At 37.2% G+C, this 22,666-nt stretch overlaps 1 protein-coding gene across 2 annotated transcripts in view; it reads left to right on the top strand.

Moving 5' to 3' along the window:
• Nucleotides 1-22,666, top strand: part of LOC127935668 (growth factor receptor-bound protein 10) — a 50,654-nt gene that overhangs the window by 4,659 nt on the left and 23,329 nt on the right. For both annotated transcript variants that reach the window (XM_052533758.1, XM_052533757.1), the window contains exons 2-5: nt 7,917-8,029; nt 12,428-12,521; nt 18,602-18,848; nt 20,774-20,909. In XM_052533758.1, coding sequence (XP_052389718.1) covers nt 7,943-8,029; nt 12,428-12,521; nt 18,602-18,848; nt 20,774-20,909 — 564 coding nt within the window. In that variant the 5' untranslated portion in view covers nt 7,917-7,942. The remainder of the gene's footprint in view (nt 1-7,916; nt 8,030-12,427; nt 12,522-18,601; nt 18,849-20,773; nt 20,910-22,666) is intronic.

The following is a 22,666-nucleotide window of genomic DNA, read 5'->3' as shown; positions in this document are numbered from 1 at the left end:
TATAGTTTTACATGTTCTTGTTAAGAAATATGGGCATGTAAACATGATCGGGGGAAAGTTGGCTCCTTAGTCTGTTAACAATAAGGCAGGCCGCGGAGACAATGCGCTCTGACGGCATAGACGTTGCCGGGACCCACAAATAACGGTGTGCTAAGCGAATAAGTTTTGTGAAGCGCTTCGTGTTTTCGTTTCACCACTGAATGGGATCATCATCTGGTGGAATACATGGCTCCAGCAAGAACTGTTCCCACTCGTCTCGGCTGGACTCTCTGTAATCATGGCTGAAGAACTGGCTCAGCCTTTTCCGACGACTGGGCATTGCATCCTCTTCATCGTTGGTGGCGGCGGCTGCATCCGCACCACTCACATCAAGGAAAATGTTCTGATAATGTTCAAAAAAGTTTTTTTTTTTCTTACTTCTCTCGTGTTTTCATCGAGAAACCTGAGATGTTTGTGCCGAGGATCTAGGGCAGACGCGAGAAGAGAAGTTTTCACTGCATTCTCCAAGTTTGTGGTGTTTATTCGTTGCTTGAAAGATTACGCAACAATGTTCTTGAATTCGGTCACTTTCTGTGACTCTCCACGGCATATTTGAAGTACTGTAGAAGACCGCAGTTCTTAGGGGCCGTTCACATATCGCGTCTTTTGCGCGCTAAAGTTCGTTATTTCCAATGTAGGCGCACGGTATGCATGCTCATAATGGAAGCGACGCAGTCGTGATGCACACGTGGTGCGACGCACCTGGAAAAAACGTCCGCACCGCATTGAGTTAAAAACATCTCAACTTTTCAGAATGCCGCAAGCGCACCGCAGGTCATGTGACTAGATCTGTCTTAATCTGGTTAATATGACCGTAGTTAAAGATGTACATTGAGTTTTAATGCAGGCTACTTAATGGTAGTTTTAAAGATTAAATGAAATAAACCACCTTTATTTAGTGTTTTTATTTTAATGTATAGGGTCAGTTATTGGATTGCATTTATGGCACCTTATAAAATGTCTCTGTAAACAAACCTTTTGAAATAATTTGAATACATTTATTTCTATTATTTGAGTTATGCTGAAATCTGACGTGATTTCTTGGAAAGTTCTATGATTCCCATTCTGAAATTTTGCTGCAGATAATGCACATTTGGCCTTAACTTTGTTTTCATGCGTATTGGACCTGATGCATGAATTTAAGATAATAGTTCTAATATTCTTATTTGAGAGTCTAATGTTTGATCTGGATGTTCTACTACAATTAGACTTTAAAATTCAACATAATCTTACATTTTGGGATTGTGCAAAAATGTTTGATTTGCATGTGTCACAAATGCAAATGAGCTGTTTTTCATTTCAAACAGTTGTCCAAAGAAATTGTCCAGGAAAGTTATGTAATATATCTTTTGCGAGAACTCTCTTTCGCTCTCTCTCACACACATGGTAACACAAAGAAGGTGTACCTGTTTTCTTTAGTCAAGGAAGGAAGGGAAGTTGTTCGGTGGTTCAACAATAGACTGGCCGAGTGCAGGGGTTGGATTTTTAAAGGCATGTTCAGGCACATATATATGAGTATGTCACTCTCCCTCTCTCACACACATCTCAACTAGAAACGTGTGGGTTTTATTTGGCAGAGATTCTGCAAAAAGCAATGAAGCAAGACGACAACTCCAAATTGCCGCCTCCAGGGCTAGAGAGTTCAATTTCATGTCATTTCAGTTCACATTTTCATGTATCTAGTGTTCATTAAGGGAGGTAAGAATAAGGAGAAGCTTGATCACAAACACATCAGCATATCCTGGTTCATATGGCATAAGAAGGTTATATCCATTACCTTCTTAAACCTCTTTATTTCTTTCTTATCCCCATTGTTTCTTATGCTGCTAATTGTCTCCCACTATCCTAGTTGATCTGGCTATGTTCCCTCAATCTTTAGCACCTAATGTAAGCGTTCATCCTAAAAATATAAAAATCAGCATGCACTCTACAGTTCTGTGAAACAGCAGTTATCTTGCTAAAAAGAAAGCAAGAGATAGAGAGAGAAAGAAATGTAAAAAAAAGTAGTTTATGCACTATTATTAGCATTGGCCACATGGAATCTTGGGGGGGAAGAGAGAATAAGCAAAGATTTTGACAGAGAGTAGTGTTACATGTGCTCTTAATTTAACCACTGGTGACTGATCCAAGACCCATTTTGTTTGTTTTGGTCAGACTTGCTGAAGTCTATACAAAAGTGGTTTTGGTCAATCCATAGGCGGTTTATTTAAAGTAGGAGTTCACTAAAACTACACATGAACTGTCATAACCCATCAAACTCCGCTGGCTTGCATAGACAGTAAGTGGGAACCTGTGTCGGTTTGTGTTGCGTTTCAGACTCTGTCTACAGTCTGGTTTTTCTTTTTCTCACTAGCTCTTTTGTTTTGTGTGTGTGGTCCATATTTGATAGATTCTAATTCTGACCTGATTTTGGAGTCTTGGAACACACACATACCTAGCTTCCTCAGATGGACCGTCAATCCATCACAGGGCAGTAGTTCTTTTGATCTCCCCACCGTACCACTGCTGTCTTCCAAAGCTTAAAGACCCTCCATGCAATCCAATACGGCACAATGTACCACTCTTCTCTTTTGTCCAATATAACAGTTATTTATGAACAGATCAGCTATGATGGTTGCTAGTCTAGTATTGTAAAAGTCATTTCATTCATAGCAAAAGCTTAACTTTGTTGTATAAATTTTTTTTTAAACAAATTAATGGTGACCTTTGACCTGAATCACCCTATTAGCCAAGATTACTGTTTAAATGTAGAGAACAATTCAATATCCAGTATCCAATAATAAATATACATTATTAGTCAATAACAGATGCACTATTGACCAATAATCAACATAGCTTGACGTGTAAAAAATGGACCTTCTTTTCAAGCAACATTCCTTCAAAGTGGCGGGAGTGGAAGTCTTGGAAGGTTCTGGGCATTTTTACCTGTTTACTTGGGTATGTGGTGGTTTAAGGTATTTACTCGTGTCTTTAGCCTTAGTCTTTCAGACTGAAATTATTTTTTTACAAAAACCCCAAATTAAAGAAAACTTAAAATAAAGTTTCAGTAATTCAGGTTCAGTTAATTGGGTAATTGAACTTGATATTTCACCTTATCAGTTTTTACATATTGTTACTGTAAATTCAATTTTGGTCACAGTAATGTGCATCCACACTGCTGAAATGTTTACCTGTTGTAGCTTATCCACATTTTGTGCATGAAATGGTGAAACAATCAAAATACATCATCAGAGAGGCTATAATTAAATGATGCTGTTTCAAGGAAAATGCCACCGTTTTACCATATTAGACGAGTTGATACACGCCTCTCCCGTCTCAGAGCATGCAGTCGATCACTGTAGCATGCGGCACCACTATGCTGGCATTTAGCTTAGCACCATTCATTCCTTAGGATGCAAACAGGTTCCAAAGTCCTCTTTTCAGATAAAAGCAAGTTTAGTGTTTCATTTGGAAACCAAGGTCCTAGAGTCTGGAGTTAGGGTGGAGAAGCTCATAGCCCAAGTTGCTTGAAGTCCAGTGTCCAGTCTGTGATGATTTGGGGTGCAGTGTCATCTGCTGGTGTTGGTCCATTGTGTTTTTTTGAAAACCAAAGTCACCGCACCCTTTTAAAAAGAAATCTTGGAGCACTTCATGCTTCCTTCTGCTGACCAGCTTTTTGAAGATGCTGATTTAATTTTCAAGCAAGATTTGGCACCTGCCCACACTGACAAAAGCAGTTTGTTAAAGTTTGTTAAATGACTTTGGTGTTGGTGTGCTTGACTGACCAGACCTGAACCCCAGAGAGAATCTATGGGGTATTGTCAAGATTAAAATGAGACCAAAGAGACCAAAAAATGTAGATGAGCTGAAGGCCACCGTCAAAGAAACCTGGGCTTTCATACCACCTCAGCAGTGCCACCAACTGATCACCTCCATGCCACGCCGAATTGAGGCAGTAATTAAAGCAGAAGGAGCCCCTACCAAGTATTGAGTACATGAACAGTAAATGAACACTTTCCAGAAGGCCAAAAATTCACTAAAAATGTTTTTTTCTATTGGTCTTATGAAATATTCTAATTTGTTGAGACCGTGAATTGGTGGGTTTTTGTTAAATGTGAGCAAAAATCATCAATTAAAAGAACCAAAGACTTAAGCTACTTCAGTCTGTGTGCATTGAATTTATTTAATACAGAAGTTTCACAATTTGAGTTGAATTATTGAAACAAATGAACTTTTCCACGACATTCTAATGTATTGAGATGCACCTGTAGAGCTAAAAAGACTTGCATTTTTTTTTTCAGAGCAATTATCATTCACATGGATATTCAAGTCACTAAATTCTACATGCATACCACTTTTCATGCCAACATACTGATTAGCCCAGCTTCAACCCTGTTCAACTACAATGTAAAGAGAAGCTGGATGATGCATCCTGGCATTTCCCAGCATACATTACAGTACTTGTTTGCATTTAGAATCGCCAAAGTCACAGTAGACGTGAAGCTTATGGCACCTTAATCTTTGTCATTTTTGGATCCATTTGATCTGGTTGCCTTGGCTTTCTCTACAGGATTTCCTGACCGATGGTCGTGAGTGACTCTTGACAGTAGGATTCAGTGGTTGTCTTGTACACCTAATTGAGCATTCCAGAAAGAATGCTAAGACTCTGTTAAGAAGGAAAGAGGGGCACTTGACCTGTGTTTATGTACTTACTAAAGGGAGGATGGGACACTCTTGGAGTTATCACCTAGGCCTTGAAATTCCTCAGAAGACATGAGAGGCAGTGGTGGGATCCCTGGTACATCAAGCATTTTATCCATCTCTAAACAATGAGTTTTGGCCCATAACAGCTTTGTGTATATTTCTCATCATCAAGTCTGGTTGTGCTTTGGTCTAAACACAGTGGTTTCTTGTCGGTTCTTGTGCGGAGCACTACCCAAAACACTGGTGGACCATATCGGTATGTGGCAGCTTTATGTAGTGTCTGATATCTTAACAATAACAGGTTGGATTATGTAACTGACAACAATAGAGCCTCTGTCAATCAGCGCTCAAAACTATGGGAGGTGAAGATAAATGAACTGGATCCACTTGAACTTGGAAAGTCTTTCTCCTTTTTTTTTCTGCAGTAGATTTCAACATCAAGTTAGGGCCTCTGTCTCTTTTTATTCTTTGAATCACCAGATGATGCAGAGAATAAACCCTGGTGAACTTAAAAAGCACATAGGCAGTTACGGAAAGCCGATTTGTCATGCATCTGGACTTCACGCAGGCTTTAAAACCTCAACCATGGCGATTTCACAAGTTTCTTCAAAATGTTCTGTTTAAAATGACTTCATTGTCGTCAACCAAAGGCATGTGGTTTTCAGATTATGACACAGATACATGAGTAAGTCAGTGTGTACTGTTTGGCATGTCCAGACGTTATAGATCATGCTCTTTGAACACATCCAAACTTCTTTGAGATGCATCTACCATAATTCATGATGTTTTATTAACTAAGTTCAAGAGGAACATGGACTCAATTAGCACAATAGTAAATATATGTCTCTTAGAGATTTTGAAAAGGTGTTTCATGCATTTATTTAGACAAGACTACTGTAATTGCCTTAATATGGGCATTAAGTAGGTGATCTCTTTCCCACCTTCAGATGGTACAGAATGTCGCTGCCAGGCTTCTTACTGGTGTGCAGAAATGAGAGCACATTACTCCAGTTTTAATTTCTTTGCACTGGCTTCCAGTCGGTTATAGAATTGATTTTAAAATGTTGTTGCTGGTTTAAATCCTTAAACGGATTAGAGTCTGAATACCTTTCTGACCTACTGTTCATTCACAATCCAGTAAGGTCTCTGAGGTCATCCAACCAGAGACTACTAAATGTTCCTTGAGCTAGGTTGAAACTGAGAGGTGATCGTGCTTTTGCCATTGCAGCACCGAAACAATGGAACATTCTTTTTTCAAGAACTGCTGCTACGCTACATGACTCTAAGGTGAAGCTCTGAAACATATCTGTTTTCTTTGGCTTTTAGATAATTTGTGTAGTTGCTGATATTATGTGCGTGCAATCAGTTATGTAGTATTTGGTTTTATTATTGACTGTTTTTGGACACATTGTACAGCACCTTGGTTAACAATTGTTGTTTTTAATGATATTTGGTTTTATTATTGACTGTTTTTGGACACACTGTACTGCACCTTGGTTAACAATTGTTGTTTTTAATGATGATAAATAAAGAATTTCATGATAAACGGCATCTACCACCAAGTTTAGGATGTTTAATAGTCTGTTTTTGATCACAAGAACCTGTCTTATTTGGCTACCAAGCCTGATTTGACAGGCTTTCTTAAGGTTAATCAACTTTTTCAGGGAACCCTGACCACCCATTTTTTAACTTAATAAAAATTAAATTGAATTCAAAGAAAACGCCACCATTTTACCATATTAGACGAGTTGATACCACTTTTGCTGGCCTAGCAGAGACAACTGAGTGTGGTCTCAATCATCAGCAAGAATCACTGTGTATGTGTGTGAATGAGTGTCGCTTTTCTTCTCTGTCAGTATAATGAGCTTGGCCATTGATGCATAGCAGGCTTGAACGGTCTTTCAATGCTGGATGTTAATTTGAGGTTTTGGTGCTGTGCTCTTGCTGTTCAGCTGCTCCAGGGTTGAGCACCACATGTTTGGGCTTACTGATCTTCAGTTTGGACTTTCACACGGTGCTAAAGTACCCTGTCAAAAAGTGCTTTCAAGCATGTTGTATCCAAAATTTCCAGGATTGAAATCAAAACTTTCAGTTTATTCTTTTTTTGTCTTTCTCCAGCTCTTTCTTTCTTTCTTTCTTTCCCAATTCCCCTTTTAAGCCCTACCACAGCACAGCCCCCAGCTCTCTCGAGATAAGTTTGAAATGATGTGCTATTTTAAGTAGTAGAGTCTGTTCATGTAGCATGCTGTCTCAAACAAGCTGGCTGTCAAAGTGCTACAGCTGACAAAGTATTACAGTCACAAACTGCCCATGTCTATTAGTGCTTGATTGGTTTACCACATGCACTGATTAGTTTATCTGTAGGAGTATAGAACAATTTCAGTGTTTGCAAACAGTGATGAAACTTTTTTGTGGGGGTGGAGCCTATCAGTTGGCGTAAAATGCCAGTTGGCAATTTATTTTTTTCTATTTAAGTTCTGAGATTATATGTGGTAATTCTGGTAAGAAAAATCAACTCATCATTCTCTCTTTTACCCTTGGCTCAGAATCATACATTTATTATCCCACATTTCTGGCTTTTTTCCCCTCAGAATTTACAAACTCACAATTGTTGAGTTGAATTAAGTTATTAAGTTCGAACTAGGAGATAAACTTAAATTGCAAGAAAAAAAGGCAGAATGGTGAGATAAAATAGGTAAATGTTATGTAAAATGCTATAGATTAAAATAGTATTTCATGCTTTAACTGTTGGGCTAAAACAATCCAAATTGGTCTATTCTGTAAGTTGGGAGCATAGGAATGAGTTGAAAAGCAACTTTGATAAAACAGATTTCATTGCTTTTACTGGAGCACAAAAAAGCTCTTTGGATCATGCTGGATACCAAGATAATTTGTGGAGTCATTTTCACTTCAAGGCGAAAAAAAAAAAATTCACTATTCATAAGATGAAAATGTTAATTTGTTCTGAGCTCATAATTCCTAAAATTGATGTCATAATTCAGCTTTCAGGTGAAACCATAGACCTTGTAATATATTATGTTATATAATTACCAATATATGTTTTTCCTTTTTGCAAAAGGGGTAATCATAATTTGTTTATTATTTTAATATAGTTTCTCATTTTTAGTGTTGATCCCAACTATAATTCGGTAAATTTGTGATGTTAACCAAGTCTCTCTCTGTTTTTCTCTCAGGCTGTTGTGCAGGGGTTTGGAGGTGCATGTTACCGATAACACCGAGCTCAGTGACACTGAGAATGGCCTTAGCTGGATGCCCAGACTACTTCCTCCATCATCCAAACTACCAGGTAAAGACTAGTATAGCAGTATCTGTATTGCTCCCTCTGAAGCAATGGAGTCAGAGCTTTGCTGACTCTTCAAATGAAATATGCACGGAAACCTGAATGCTCATATGCACAAATGCTCCTGAACCAGTATGAGGGGACTCATTGCTTCAGCGCAGTGGATCCCAAGGGTTCTGTGGCATGTCCGCATGCCTTTCGTCACCATGGCGTTGTCATGGTGCCACACAGCTGACATGCAAAGTGGTGACTGTTGCTATTTATACCCGGGCTACGCAGTCAGTTCTCTCTCTCTGTTTGACTCTGCTTGTCTTCTAAATCTCTCTAATATGATTCCTTTCGTTTAACTTTTATAAACTATCCAGCACCTCCACAAACTTTCTTTCTTTCTCAGACCCTCCCCCCTCTTCCCTGCCCCCACCCGGGTCGCCTATACAAGCGGTTGTTGCTTGTGAACGTGGCAGAGCTTGGATGCATAGAGTGAAGGCAGGGGTGTGGGCCGCCCTCTGTCTGTGGCCGTATATATCTCTGCAGGGGTTTCTCAGAGCCACAGGCACCTGGCCTGGATCTTCCCAAGCAGGGGGGCAACACAGCCCAAATATTCCCTTTAGGCATACACAACCAGGCACCCTGGCTTGTAATGTGGTTCTACTCTTTTCCTCTTCCTCAGCATTAAAGAGGCCATATTCTGCTCTAGCATTTATTTATTACAGATGCATCAACTCTCTACGAAGGACCAAATTACTTAAAATTATTTAAATGATTAATAAACAAAATAAAATCAAGTGGCATTGGATTGAAATTAATCCAAAGATAACGATAAAAATGAAAGACATATTTATATGAATTACGAACTAATGATAATGTGAAATACAACTGATATTGTATTGTATGATTTTTTTTTAGGGCTGTCACAATATAAGATTTTTCACTACATGATTATCGTGCCCACAAAAATTCATAATATAATACATAGTAATATATCTGATTTTTTTATTTTATTTATTTTAAACTTTTTTGACTTATGAATCACAACATTGCATACAAAAAGAACAGTTACACCAAAATGCCTACAGTTTATCACTCCATAGTGGTGCTGGTGATTTTAAGAGATATTTCTTGTTTAAATTATTATTATTTTTTTTTTCAGAGATTTATCAGTATCATTGAAAGTGTGCATGCTTTTTTCTCATATTTTTTTATAGCCCCTTTCAGATTCCGGCAAATACATGGGTAAGGTGTCCCGGCAATTGTTCCCGGGTCGCTAGATTTTGCACTTTCACACTGCCAATGATTACCCGGGATATGTGCGTGCTCTCACACACAACCCGTAAAGATCCCGTAAAGACACTTGACATCAGGGCGCGACGTGTAATGTATGAGTCGAAAACGCTAGGCATGTTATACTTTCACTGAAGCTAGCGAACGATCTTGGCATCAGAGCGGAAAGTGAGGAACTAACTGATCTCTGCTTCATTACATTTTGCACATATTGTTTCGTTGTGAACATTGATCTTGCTTCTAACCACCTGGTAAAAGATTCGCGTGATAACGTGCGTCATCACTTTGACACAGCATTAGATCTGGCTTTTGTTCACACAGCACTCGTCCCGGGATTTAACCTGGCAATTTTACTAGGTCCCTGACCCGGGTTCAATGCCGGAATCAAACCCGGGACGTGCTTGCTTTGACACAGAAGGCGAACCGACAATGTTCCGGCAAATTGCCGGGTCCGACGTGCAGTGTGAAAGGGGGCTTATGATACTTTTAAGTTAATATTTAAAAACGTAAATGTAATGTTAAATGTAATCTATAGCAAATCTCAAATTGTATATCCATTTTTCATATTGTACATTATCATACTGTACATTTATAATGATGCCTAAATTAATTTAGTTTTTAGGTTCATTTAAATATTTAAAAGATAAACTAGAATTTTTTTATTGATCATTTATTGCTTTGATATGAAAAAAAATGTATCATCTTATTGTTATTGGCCAGAATTTTAATATCGGTTTATCATTATATTTTCTTACTAGTTATTTTTCTCACCCTTTTTAATTTCTTCCTTACTTACCAGTATTTCTCTCTATTTATTCTTATAAAAAAAAAATTTCTGAGAAGCATCTAGGTATCTTATCTGAAAATTTAGTTCAGTCAGTCTGTCATTCCTTATTTCTCCTCCTCTTTAGTTATGGTTAGGTATAAGTTACATGGAGAGTTGCAAGTCTTAAGTTGCTTGTAGTTAATGAGGATGAAGATTAGGGTCATGGGTCAAAAGGAGGCTTGAAATTGGGTTTCAGGTTTATAACCGTGGGTCTGGTCACCAAGAGCCAAATGGGAAAGTTGAGTAGTTGTGTTTTTGTTTGTCAGTGTGTTTGTGTATCACAGCAGTGCCTCGAATGGCCAAGTTATAGCTTTCGAGGTCAGAGGTCAACTCCAAAATGCTTTGACATTCTAACCACTCTTTAGCCTAGTCAATAGCCAAGGCTCTACATGGGTCACATGACCTGCCTTTCTAGGAAATTCACCGCCTTTGTTGCCCTGTGGAATCAGCTGGGGGTTAAGGTTTACATAACGGACACAAGGCCTGGAGCCAATCCAAGAAAAATACACACACACACACACACACACACACACCCTCTCGCATTCCTCTGTCATCCCCTGCTACAGATCCTGGTGCGTTCCACTTTAGAGCTTTCTTGAAGAGAGTAAAACTATGTAAAAAGCCTTAGAGTTTGAATTTAAAATATTATGGCCCAATTTAAACCCTTTTTAAATGAGCAAATAAAAACTGAATACTTTCTGTGGGTGTTGATGTTGCAGCATCTGTTGACTTTTCTGGTCTTTAAACACTGCGCAAGATTAACTGTACACAGACTAATGTTTCAGAGAAGCTTTCTCAGAGCTGTAAATTTCCCTTCTCATTTTTATAGATATTTTCTCTCTTTTTTTTTTTTGAGAGCCGACTGGCTTGGTGCAGTGCAAAGAGAGAGCAGAAGAGAAATAGAAAGAAGGCAGACTGAAAAGAGAGAATGGGGACCTCTGGCAGAGGCTAGTTCCTGGAAACTCGGCTTCCATGTTCTCAGGTTTCCTAGAAAACTGGAAATTGAAAATGTGGCTTTATTTTTATAATTTTTTTCTTGGACTATTTCTTCCAGCTTTGAGTATGCTGCTTTGAATTATATGGTGTGAGATTGTGTGTGTGGTTTGAGAGCAAAGCCGTTGCTGTGTGCATAGTTTGGCTTTTTTTGTTCGTCGTTCTATGTTGATGCATTGGGAATGATGGATGGGACTTTCATACACACATGTATGCATATAATTGCCACTGTCAAAGGCATGCATTATATATATTTTTTGCTCACATTGATTCTGTTTTTGCATTTGGTACACATGCTATACTGTATATTTGTGCATTGGCATTTGTTTTAGGATATGGACATAACTTATCATGTTATTTTACTTTCCCCAATAAATAAATAAATAACCTAGCTGATGTATTATTTCAGAGATCAAATCTATATTGGAGTGTATTCTCATTTTTTTAAATTATACCTGATATGGAAACTAAGACATTAAAGGGGTCATGAACTGCCTTTTATTATTGTGGACTGTTTTCTGAGGTCTACTTATAATGTTATCAAAAAACTTCATCATTTAGAAATAATAGGCTATTTTTCCGTCCTGTTTTGAAAATTTTTATGATAAGGTTGTTGTTCCTTGGTTTTAGGGATGCGTGATTAATTAAGTTTTACTATGCAGTTTATTGTTTTCAATGACTGACATTAAAATATGAAATATGAACCCATTTCCTTGACAGCACTGCACTTTCACCATTAGCTAAAAGTTTAGTAGTTTTCCGTAGGTTAGGAGAGTGCACTCCAACAAAGTTCATCTTATTTATTTTTATATAATATTTAATATTATTTATTAAAATGTATATGCCATAAGCAGTATACAGTATTGTAATCTCGTGATTCCTATATTAACCAAAATAATTGTGATTTAATATTTTTGACATCATCAAGCAGCCCTGTTTTCTTTCAATCTTCATTCACTTTCATCATATTGAAGAATGACCAGAATATATATATATATATATATATATATATATTTTTTTTTATTTTATAAATCATCTTCATTTACTTGATAGAAGAAAATAAATCGTACAGGAAAATTTTAAGGTGAGCAAGTGATGACAAAATCCTCACTTTGGGGATGAGCAGTTCCATTAAAGATTAGGAGCATACACATGAGCTAACTATATGCTAATATTCTCATAAAGTATTGGGGGCGATTGGTCATGGCACAGACTGGCAGGGACATCAGCTCGCATGCATTTCTTCGTATGTATTTTTTCTGTTCCAGCTTGAACTGTCTGACCTTCTCCATTTTTCTGTTCAGGACAATGTTGACTGCACACCCTCTCACAGACCATCAAATCTAATCAGCTCAAGCTTCCAGCAGTCGACGATTCGGAATTCTCCTAATCACCCAGGTGGGTTATTTTTCAAAAATATTTCATTTGGATATTTGGGCTCATAATAAACTAATATTTTCATATTTATTTAAATAACATTTTTTAATAATCAAGTTTTTGTCATCATTTCTGAACAAGCTTATGATTAGGCATTATACACAACAATGTTCTACAACGTAGTTGAGTTATAGCTCAAGGTTTTTCTTTTCTTATATATATATATATAAGAACAAGCAGAGCAAACAAAAAAAAACTGTGTCAATTGCAGTACAGTATATACACTTGGGTCAGCTTATGTTTATTGTGTTTATTTTGTCTCACATCATTTTAATGTTGAGAAAAACAATAATATCCACATGAAAGTTGGCTCTTCAGCTGATAACAATAAGAATGTGACTGCAAAGACGTTCCAGAGACAAAAAGCTAACAGTGTGCTAGGCAAAGTTTCTTACAGCGCTTTGTGTTTTCTGTTCTTTAACCACTCTACCTTGAGGAAACTCAAAGGAAGCATATGTCTCAAGATCATTTGGCAAGATCAGAAGCTCTCTTCTTGGCTCACTCGAGCTACAGCTGTGCTTATCTGCAGTCATCAATGCAGTGAATATTCAACTATTTGTGCACACCTCTAGTTGTTCCCTTACTTTATTCCCGTACATTCAATTATTTCAGTTGTTGTTTTTTTGAATGGCAACATCTAATTGGATTGCACATGCAGCATTTGTCCTCAGTAGCATTGTGGAGGTCACTGGGTTCTGTAAGGTCACGGAGGTTACTGGCGACCCCTTCTGTAGCTGCGGTGGTTGTGTGCACTCAGGGTTGTATATCCTCCACGAGCTGTGCAAGCCAGGGCCTTCCCCGAATCGCTAACAGTTTTATAGCCGTGAGGAAGGCTCTTGGCCGAAGATCTTGTTGTGTGCATGAGAGTGTGTACACTGTGTGTGTGTGCGTGTGACAGTGTCCTGCTCTGCTCTCCAGATGCTGCCTTGCTTTAAAGTGTCACTATCTTGAAGCATATAGATTTTTCAGTAAGCCACATGGGCTGGTTACTTTGGCCAGGGTTGTAAAAAATACAATATATATATATATATATATGTGTGTGTGTGTGTATATATATATATATATATATACATACATACATACATACATACATATACATACTTGGATGTCTAAGTGAGGACATGCTATGAGCTTCTATTGTTTTTTTAATAAAAATATAGTTATAAATACTACAGACTTACCCTACCTCTTAAAACTTGGTCCATTGACCCCCTAGAAGGTGAGAATTTATATTATGTACATTACACATTTATTTTTAGGGCTTTCAAAAGTTACAGTGGGAACATGACATGTTCAATTAATACTTCCTTTATACATACATATAGCTGCCTTTTATATTTTTAGAAATTGAGTCCCTCAGAAAAGAAAAAAAGGCCATACTAGATATATTAAGCCGTTTTCCTCATGAGGACCGTTGGCTGCTTCCTGCAGTGCAGGGCGAGAGGGCAGTAGTCCTGTATCCCATACAGAGACACACACTTGAGGAAACACACAGTGTAAAAGCCTATAAATCTTTCTTGTTGTGTTCTAGTCATATGTGGCCACTGGCCAGAAGTTGGGTGAGTGGGTGTGTTTGCATGCTTGCACTTACATGCCCGATTTGTGCTCTATAAGTTGAGGCTGGAGTTATATGAGGTGACCTATATTCAGTACACCGAAGGAGAGAGAGAGAGAGAAAGCTGGGCACATGAGGTTGGACGGTCTTCTGAAACAGTTCCACAGTGAGGAAAGGGAGCTGAAAGAAAAACAACAGGAAAGAGACAGCCAGTCTGTATTAGTCTCTGAAGATGTTGGTGTAGCTAGGATCTTCCTTCTAGATTTCTGATGAATGTTATTATTAGTTCTGTAACTAACTCCATTGTATGTCATTGCTAATTGTTTGACAAGGTCTGAAGTTAATATAAAGGAATTGTGTCCCTCTTACAATAACTGATAAACTGAAGTGAACATACTGTTGTAAATCATTCAGGAACGCTTGTCAGACTTGGCCACTAAAATAGACCACTCTTTGTAAAACCCCACCCTTGCAAACAGTCTAGTGTGCAGTCAAGAGATTAATTTGAATATGATTCATCAAGGATCCATAATATGTGAGTACATACTGTATTAATTGTGAGATTTGTAGCAGGCTTATTATGGTATTAAAACTCCTGTAGAATTATGAGAGTGAATGTCCAAAAACACTGTTACCATGATACTTGTTACCATGGTGAGCCGGGCGTTTTAGAACCTGACCAAAGTCAACAGGATTAAGATTGTTCATGTGACATACAGGAACATCACCATTAACTAAAATACTATGGATTTTTATATGACCATGGTAGTAGTATGTTCTTTTACATGTAGCAAAGTAATGGCATGGTTTATTATTATTTTTTTATTATATAGTCCATGGTTATACCATTGTAATTTTATATATATATATATATATATATATATATATATATATATATATATATATATTTTACTATGGTAATAGCATGTTTTTTTTTTTTAATGTAACATGGTAAAACCATTTGTTTTTGAAGTTAAAGTAACCTTACATGGTGATACCATGTTATATTATGGTAATATTTGTTCTTGTTAGTAATGTGACTGTAAGTTAAGGAATGTGAAATGGAGAAAAGAGGAAGGGAGTGTTTGGAAAGACGGGGAAAACTTTTAAAAGCTCTTAAAGCATTTTTGGACCACTTAGCGCTGAGAGCGGCAATGGGAAGATGCTCTTTGACACTCACTTGGACTCGTTGTACCTCTTGAAGATCTTGCACTTGTAGTACCTCAGTGTTTTACAGTCCTATTCATCCTATTTTTATGTGGATGTTTGCGTTTGAGGAGACTTCTTTTATACGTGCTCTCTTCTTACATACACAAACACTTACACTCGGACACACGCGGAAGTGTGTGTGGGTCTGAGGTATGTATGGAATGCACCGTTCTGATGCTGCTGATGTAAAGGAAGTCAGAAGCAGAGTTTTGATTTTAGACCTGTTTTCGAATCGGCCTCTCTGATTGGTCACTTGTCAGTTGCTAAGGTAACTCAGGTGTTGTTAGGAAGCTAGCTAAGTTAACATTAGCTATCTAGTTAAGTTTAAGTTGGCATGAAACGCACTTACCTGCCTCCATTTTTGAGTGCAGCGGCCACAACTCAAAAGCCAAATAAAGCCAAGTTCCCGCTTTACATTTGTTGTTTTTCAGTGATCGTTTAACACCTGATTTATGTAAAAGTACAGAATAAAAGATCTGTCGCCACTTCTGTCTCATTACGATTAATCTGTTTATTAGCTAGTTAAGCTAATATTTGTTCGCACTTGATCAAAGTTCAGTTAAAATTTAAAGACCTTTACACAAATAATGATAACTATAAATCCTCCTTTTTGATTTCACAATTCAACGTTTTTTTTTTGTTTAGTTTTTTACAAAATATTGAATACATCATATAGTAAATGAAAAGGTGTCATTGTATTAGGCTATTGCTGCACGTTTCTTTGTGAAATTGAAATATAACAAAACTAAATTGAAAACAAACCCCAAATCAATCTGAGGCTTTGTCTGTGCTCTTTCTATTTAAAATGAGAGAAACCTCTGGATTTGAATCATGATCCAAACAAAGATGCAGCATATCTTCCTGTAGCTCAATTGGTAGAGCATTGCCTTATCAAGCAATACATTATGAACAAAATGTATTTAAAAAATTTTTTTCAACAAATCAACACATTTCACACACAAAAAAATCTGAATCTGAGGAGGATAACAATAACTACATTAGCATCCACACCAACGCATGCTATTATTGTTTATTTGTTGAGACATTAAATGCTCAAGCACTGAATTAGCATGAATTCTTGTTGGCTGTCAATGGTTTTGTCATCATGATTCCAACGCGGTTCCCATGACATTTCATTAAAGTTGTAGTTTGGACTTCTCTGTTATCTTAGAATTAGATTGATTATTAAAAACGTATAGTTATGTAGTTATTGTTCTTGGTGTGAACAGCATTAAGCCAGTATATAAGTAGTGCTCCTGTTTCTCAGTGAGCTAGCTTAGCTAAATGTCTTTTTTTAGCTAGTTTATGAACCTTTCTGTCTATTTGTCTGAAAGCATGGCCATCTCACTGTCTTCCCTTTCCCTCACATGCCCGGATCGATGCAGGACGGCATGTTTCAACAATGGTAACGGTTCATGCTTATGAAGCAAAAGCACTTTGGTGGCCCAGTCTGCATTAGCATTACATTTAGCATGATTTGCTAACATTTTAAACGTACAAGTTGTTTGAGGAAATCACTCTAGGGCCTTAAAAGCTTATTTTTTTATGGATCTTGAATGCACAAAGTGCTTCTCAACTAATGGGTCATGACCCAAAAATGTGTTTCAGGGCTGTTTTGATAAGGTTGTAGACAGAAGTGGAAAAACAACGCTAAGTGCTAATGATAAAATGCAGTTTTGGTACTGTGAAGGTTACCACTCGAGGTCCTGAACCAAAACCAGTTAAGAATCACTAGGTTACAGGAATCCAGTCATCACAAGTTAGTGAAAATACACATGCCAACCATTGAACCTGTCCTTCTTGCTTTATTTAACAGGCATGTACCATTATTACTGCGCAATTCCACAAACCACCTGCTGTTTCTCCCACATAACAGAATGTATTATGTTGATGTGTTTGCTGTGTGAGGAAGATTGCTGAAATATTTGGTTTTGGAGATGTCAGTGAGTAACGTTTTGTGGTCATTGACTCATGATAAGTTGCTCTGAGTCAGATTTGAGAGGTTTGATCAGATCAGGGAAGGCTGGGGAACGCTGACCGCTTTGGTGTTTATTCACTTAATTTGATACTGCCATCTTGTGGCAAATTATTGTTAGTGGCATTGTACATTTAGTGCAATGTTGTCCTTGGTTTATCCTAATACTGTTGAAATGAGACCATTAAAATCTTGATTACGTTCTCAGATCCTTAACCGCTATGTCACACCATCTCAAGATGCAAATGTATTTGATTAAGCAAACCATACTCAAATGAAACTAAATAAAACATAAGGGCAAACTAGACACTAAAGTTTTTGTGATATCAATTTCTGAGGTTCTGGGGCACCACTGAACCATAATACATATGGAGAACAAGTGGACACAGTGGTAAATGTTCTGTGGCCGATCTGTCAAAATGTGTCCAAAGGCTCAGCTTAAATTCATCCAGGAAGCCACAGTGGATCCTTAAAAAACTAAAGAAATGTGGGCTGGGAGAGGAGCAATGTGGAAACCACTGCTAACCAAGAACATAAATGCTCATCTGCCAAAGAGCACCTGGCTGATCCCCAAGACTTTAGGAAGAATGTTCTATGAGTCAAAAATGGAACGCTTTGGATGACATGCATCCCATTATGTCTGAAACAGCATTCCACAATCTAAGAGCATCTTACCAACAGTCAAACACAGTGGTGCCAGTATGAGAATGCCTTGCTTCTTCAGAACTTACCATGATTGGTTTAATGGTTTAGTGAAATTGTAAAATCAAAGTAAATGAATAAAAACCCTTATAAAATATTGATGTGGTGGAGCCATGGTGCAGCGTGACTTTTATTTTTTAATTAATATGAATTAATTAATAAAAAAAACAAAAAAACAAAACATGTATGTGTATGTGTATATGTGTGTGTGTGTGTGTGTGTGTGTATACGTATACATACATGAAAAAAAAATATATGTCTGTATATATATTTTTTTATTCAGTTCAGTGTCTTTACAGTTACTTTTGATCAATTTAATGTGTCTTTGCTGAATAAAATTATTATTTTCCTAAAAACTTTTAAATGTTTTTTTTTTACATTATTAAAATTCTTCTTCAGCTTGACAAATGTTCAGAAGTACAAATATTGCAAATATAGTATTTTAATTACTATGCATAAAAATTAATTCTAATATCCTATTAATGTCGATTGAGAGTATTTCTTTCAGTATTGTGGCTGCTGCTGATACACTTGTGTGGCCTGTGAGTGATCTAGGACTCAATCTCTTTCTCTTTCCGTGCATGTTTTGTTTTGCTGCAGAGGATGATGTAGATCTGGAGGCCCTGGTGAATGACATGGCCTCTCTTTCGTCCTATGAGAGTATCTATGCAACCTGTGGGACCCAGCATTCAGACTCCACCCCCCTCTTGCACCGCACTGATGGCAGTGGGCTCCATGGCAACAGAGTGGCCCCACTGCCACGGGCCCCTAGCAATAAAGTGACTGCCCCCCACTGTCCTACCCAAAAGCTCAGACGATCACAGCCAATGCACATACAGGCCGTCAGGTAATGTATATGCACACATAGAAAAGTGTAAGTGTGTGTGTTTTAACTGGTAACAGAGACCTGAGTACATCAGTGACATTTTGATTTCCAGGCCTGGAAAATCATGCACATTTACAAGAGTGAATGACTTTTTCTCTACACTATTGTAAGAAAAAAATACAGTATTTCAGCAGACTGTTATATTATGAAGTAATATCAGAATTTCAAATAAATGTCTTGTGTTTAATATATTTTTAAATGCGCTAAATTTTCAGCAGCTGTTACTCTCGTCTTCAGTGTCGCATATTACTTAGGAAATCATTCTAATATGCTGATTTGCTGCACAATAAATATTTCTTGTTGAAATATGCTGCTTCATATTTCAAGGTTTTTTATTACATAAAGTTCCAAAGAACAGCATTTAATTGAAATCGATTTTTTTTATTTGTACATGTAAATGTCTTTACTGTTACTTTTAATCAATGAAATAGTTTTTTTTTTAAAAAATGAAGAAAAATACTGAAGTGTAGTTGTCCTGAGATATTCTCTAATATTTCAAAATGTCATCAATTTATATGACATTATATTAATTTAAATTGATTTGGTCCAAAGGTGTCAGACTCAGAACCCTGCTTGTATCACATGCTGTGATTATCAAGAGGAATATGAGAATCCACCACCGATCACTGATTATAACTAGTGATGTGAATTTAATTTAGTGCAGTTTAATAATACAAAAGTGCTAATGTAAAATGTGCTATGTTATGGCTAAACGTTTTTTTATTAAAATGATTTATTGTATTTTAAATCATTTAAATTACCTTTTAAGAAAAAATGTAAATAAAGTATTACATATAATGTGTGTGTATGTATATATATATATATATATATATATATATATATATATATATATATATATATATATATATATATATATATATATATATATATATATATATATAATTTGTATTAATTTATATATATTTTGTTTGAAATTTTTTTTTTGTATTTAAGAAACCAAATTCATACTCTCTTCTAAGGCACTATTGATTTATATGTTATGTACGTGTGCTACATTTTAAAGTCATCTTTCTGTTCATAGTCAGAATCTTTTCTCCCCCCAGAATCCTCTCGGATAGCTTGTTCTAATCAAGCTCTTTTACACCTCACCTTTCTGCAGGGCTTCTGTATCATTCGCTGTCTTTCATCCGCTCCTCTCTGATCTCCATGACAGCAGGGTGTAGTTTCACACGCATACACACACCGAGATGGGTTCACTCAGAGGTTCCCGTCTCTACACGCTCACACAGACACACAGTCTTCTTTCGTTCTGACTCGGCCATGAACCCTGAACGGCACACCCCCTGCTACGGTTCGGATTTTAAAAATTCCCTCAGTTATTCCCTCAGTTATTATGGTCGCTCCAACTGCGGTGAGGCAGTCATGTATTATTCCTGGTCTTATTGATGTAGATCAAAGACCCGAAGACGAGTTTAGCCTCTGCAGTCTATGTGTCTGTCTGCTGAACTCTGCCGAACGCTACGAGAGTTCATGAACCGGTTCTCGGTTGGCTGAGTGGGTTTCAGATCTCTCGGTTTCATTCATATATTCTGTAGTAGAATCTGTAATGCAGCAGTGAGAATTTCATGCGGATTCTTCTGATTTATTTTTCATTAGCCTATCACTTTACAGCACTGAAGTTAACATGAACTTTAAGGCTTTAATTCCCTGCTCCGTTTCATGTTGATAAAAACATGGATGATATCGGGAATACTGCATGGTTAATGAACCGATGAGATCTTAATGAAACGAGAAGATGTTTACTAGTAATCAAGAAGCTAGATGTTTAAGTGTTAGGAACTTTATGTATTTTTAAATAATTTTAAACATGCATTCAGTACAAAGTACAGTCTTTTTTTTTCTTGTTTCTCTGTCACCCCTTGTAGACGACTTCAAGAAGAAGAGTTTCAAGTTCGTCCGGCGTCTTTGCCAGCTATTCCGAACCCTTTCCCTGAGCTCTGCAGCCCCTCGGGATCTCCTGTGCTGAGCCCTGGATCTCTGCCACAGCCATCAGAGTCACATGTAAGACTTGAAAACAGACACTGCCCTCTGAGCCCTATAGCTATTATCCACCAGACACACATGAGATGCTACATGAGTGATTTATTGCAGGTATGAGAGTTCTCCGTTTCAGTATTTCTGGCATCCTCCTATTTTCTCACATATGTTCGTTCGAGAAACCTGATTGAGGTTAAGAGAAACTAAAACAACTGGAGATTCTTTGGCATTTAATGACATTTCTATGCCATTTGTCTGTCTCTGCAAATAAAAACTAGCCTCGCAATACTATGCAGTATGGATGCCAACGGTACGTTGGTTGTTTTAAAATCTAGTCAGCTGCATTTGTAGGTAGTATTTTAGGCATCAGAGGCCCATGAAATAAAACCGTACTCTTACAGTTGGTAACAAAGTTATGGGTCTATATAATGTCTTTATATTTGCAAGTCATGAAGATGAAAGAAACCTGTAAGCACTTTTTCTACAGTACTGACATAAAAAAATAATGTAATTTAATATTTGTCTGCTACTGTATGTAGTTATGCTAACATAAGGCTCTAAGTTAGTTACACAAAGGCTTAAGCCAGAAATATTGAATCCCCTGCTTTAGCGGTCAAATGTGCTCATCACTGTCAAAATGTTTGAGATGGCCAATCAAATTAAAGAAGGCAGGCTTTACGTACTCTGCTTTACTAAACAAGAGTGCAAATGAATGCTTTTCACATTTCTGGGTTTCTCATAAACTAGCTGGTTTAGTAGGGATGCACCGATATGAAAATTTTGTCTGATACGATAACCGAGATTAAAGATATAAATGTATATATATTTTAAAAGCTGATAACCAATATTTTGGCCAATAAATCTATATCCAAATGTTTTGCCTGATTACAAAAAAAGGTCTCATCAATAAAAGCCACATCCCATACACTTCAACATAAGCAGCCTAGTGTACATTTTTTAAATAGTTTTACTCTCTCATTACCAAATTTCATCACACAAAGTCTTACACATAAATAAAATAATGCATACATTTTGCAAACAAGTCATCTTAAGTCAACTGTTTCTGAAGGAAATAATGCATTATTTATCGCCTTTAAGATATCGGCCAAATTTTCTTATCGAGCTGACACCGATAATAGAAAAATTTAGCATTTATCACCCGATACTGATATGGTAGCTGATATATATTGTGCATCCCTATGGTTTAGACATATTGGGCATTCATGAACAGTGAACTTGATGAACAATGAATGTGCGTATTTAACCCCTCTAATAACATGGATCCGGCCATGTTCTGAGATGCAACCAGGGATTAAATTGAGCTAGGATGGTCAAAAATCCATCTTGTGTAGCTAGAACTGTTTGTTTTCACATTGTTGCACAGAGTATGTTTCAGGCCTTGGGCTAATTGAGAAGCACAATTCTTCCCGTAAGGATTGTTTCAGATCAGTTACTAATGAGGTTAAATTTCAACTTGGATGCTGCCTTAGAAGGTAACAGCCAGTGTAGACAGTGGAGCAGCTCAATAGGTTTTTAGTATAGAACCTTTGACTCTTATCAGGATACAGTCGTACAGAGCGTTTCCTCTTCAATCTCCTGTACACCCCACGCACACTCTTTGGACTTCACGGGGTCAGCCAGAAGGATTGTTTGTAAAGCCTGTACTTTTCAAATGTGCAGTATTTGTGTATAAAGAGTACCCTACGAGATGATATGTGCATTTGTCAAGCATTGTCAGGAGTGTGAAATCCCGAACGGAAAAGTGTCACACTTTCTTTTTT

This window comes from Carassius gibelio, chromosome A19, assembly GCF_023724105.1.
Source record: "Carassius gibelio isolate Cgi1373 ecotype wild population from Czech Republic chromosome A19, carGib1.2-hapl.c, whole genome shotgun sequence".
Lineage (NCBI taxonomy): Eukaryota > Metazoa > Chordata > Actinopteri > Cypriniformes > Cyprinidae > Carassius > Carassius gibelio.
This window is presented reverse-complemented; position numbering and strand designations above follow the sequence as displayed.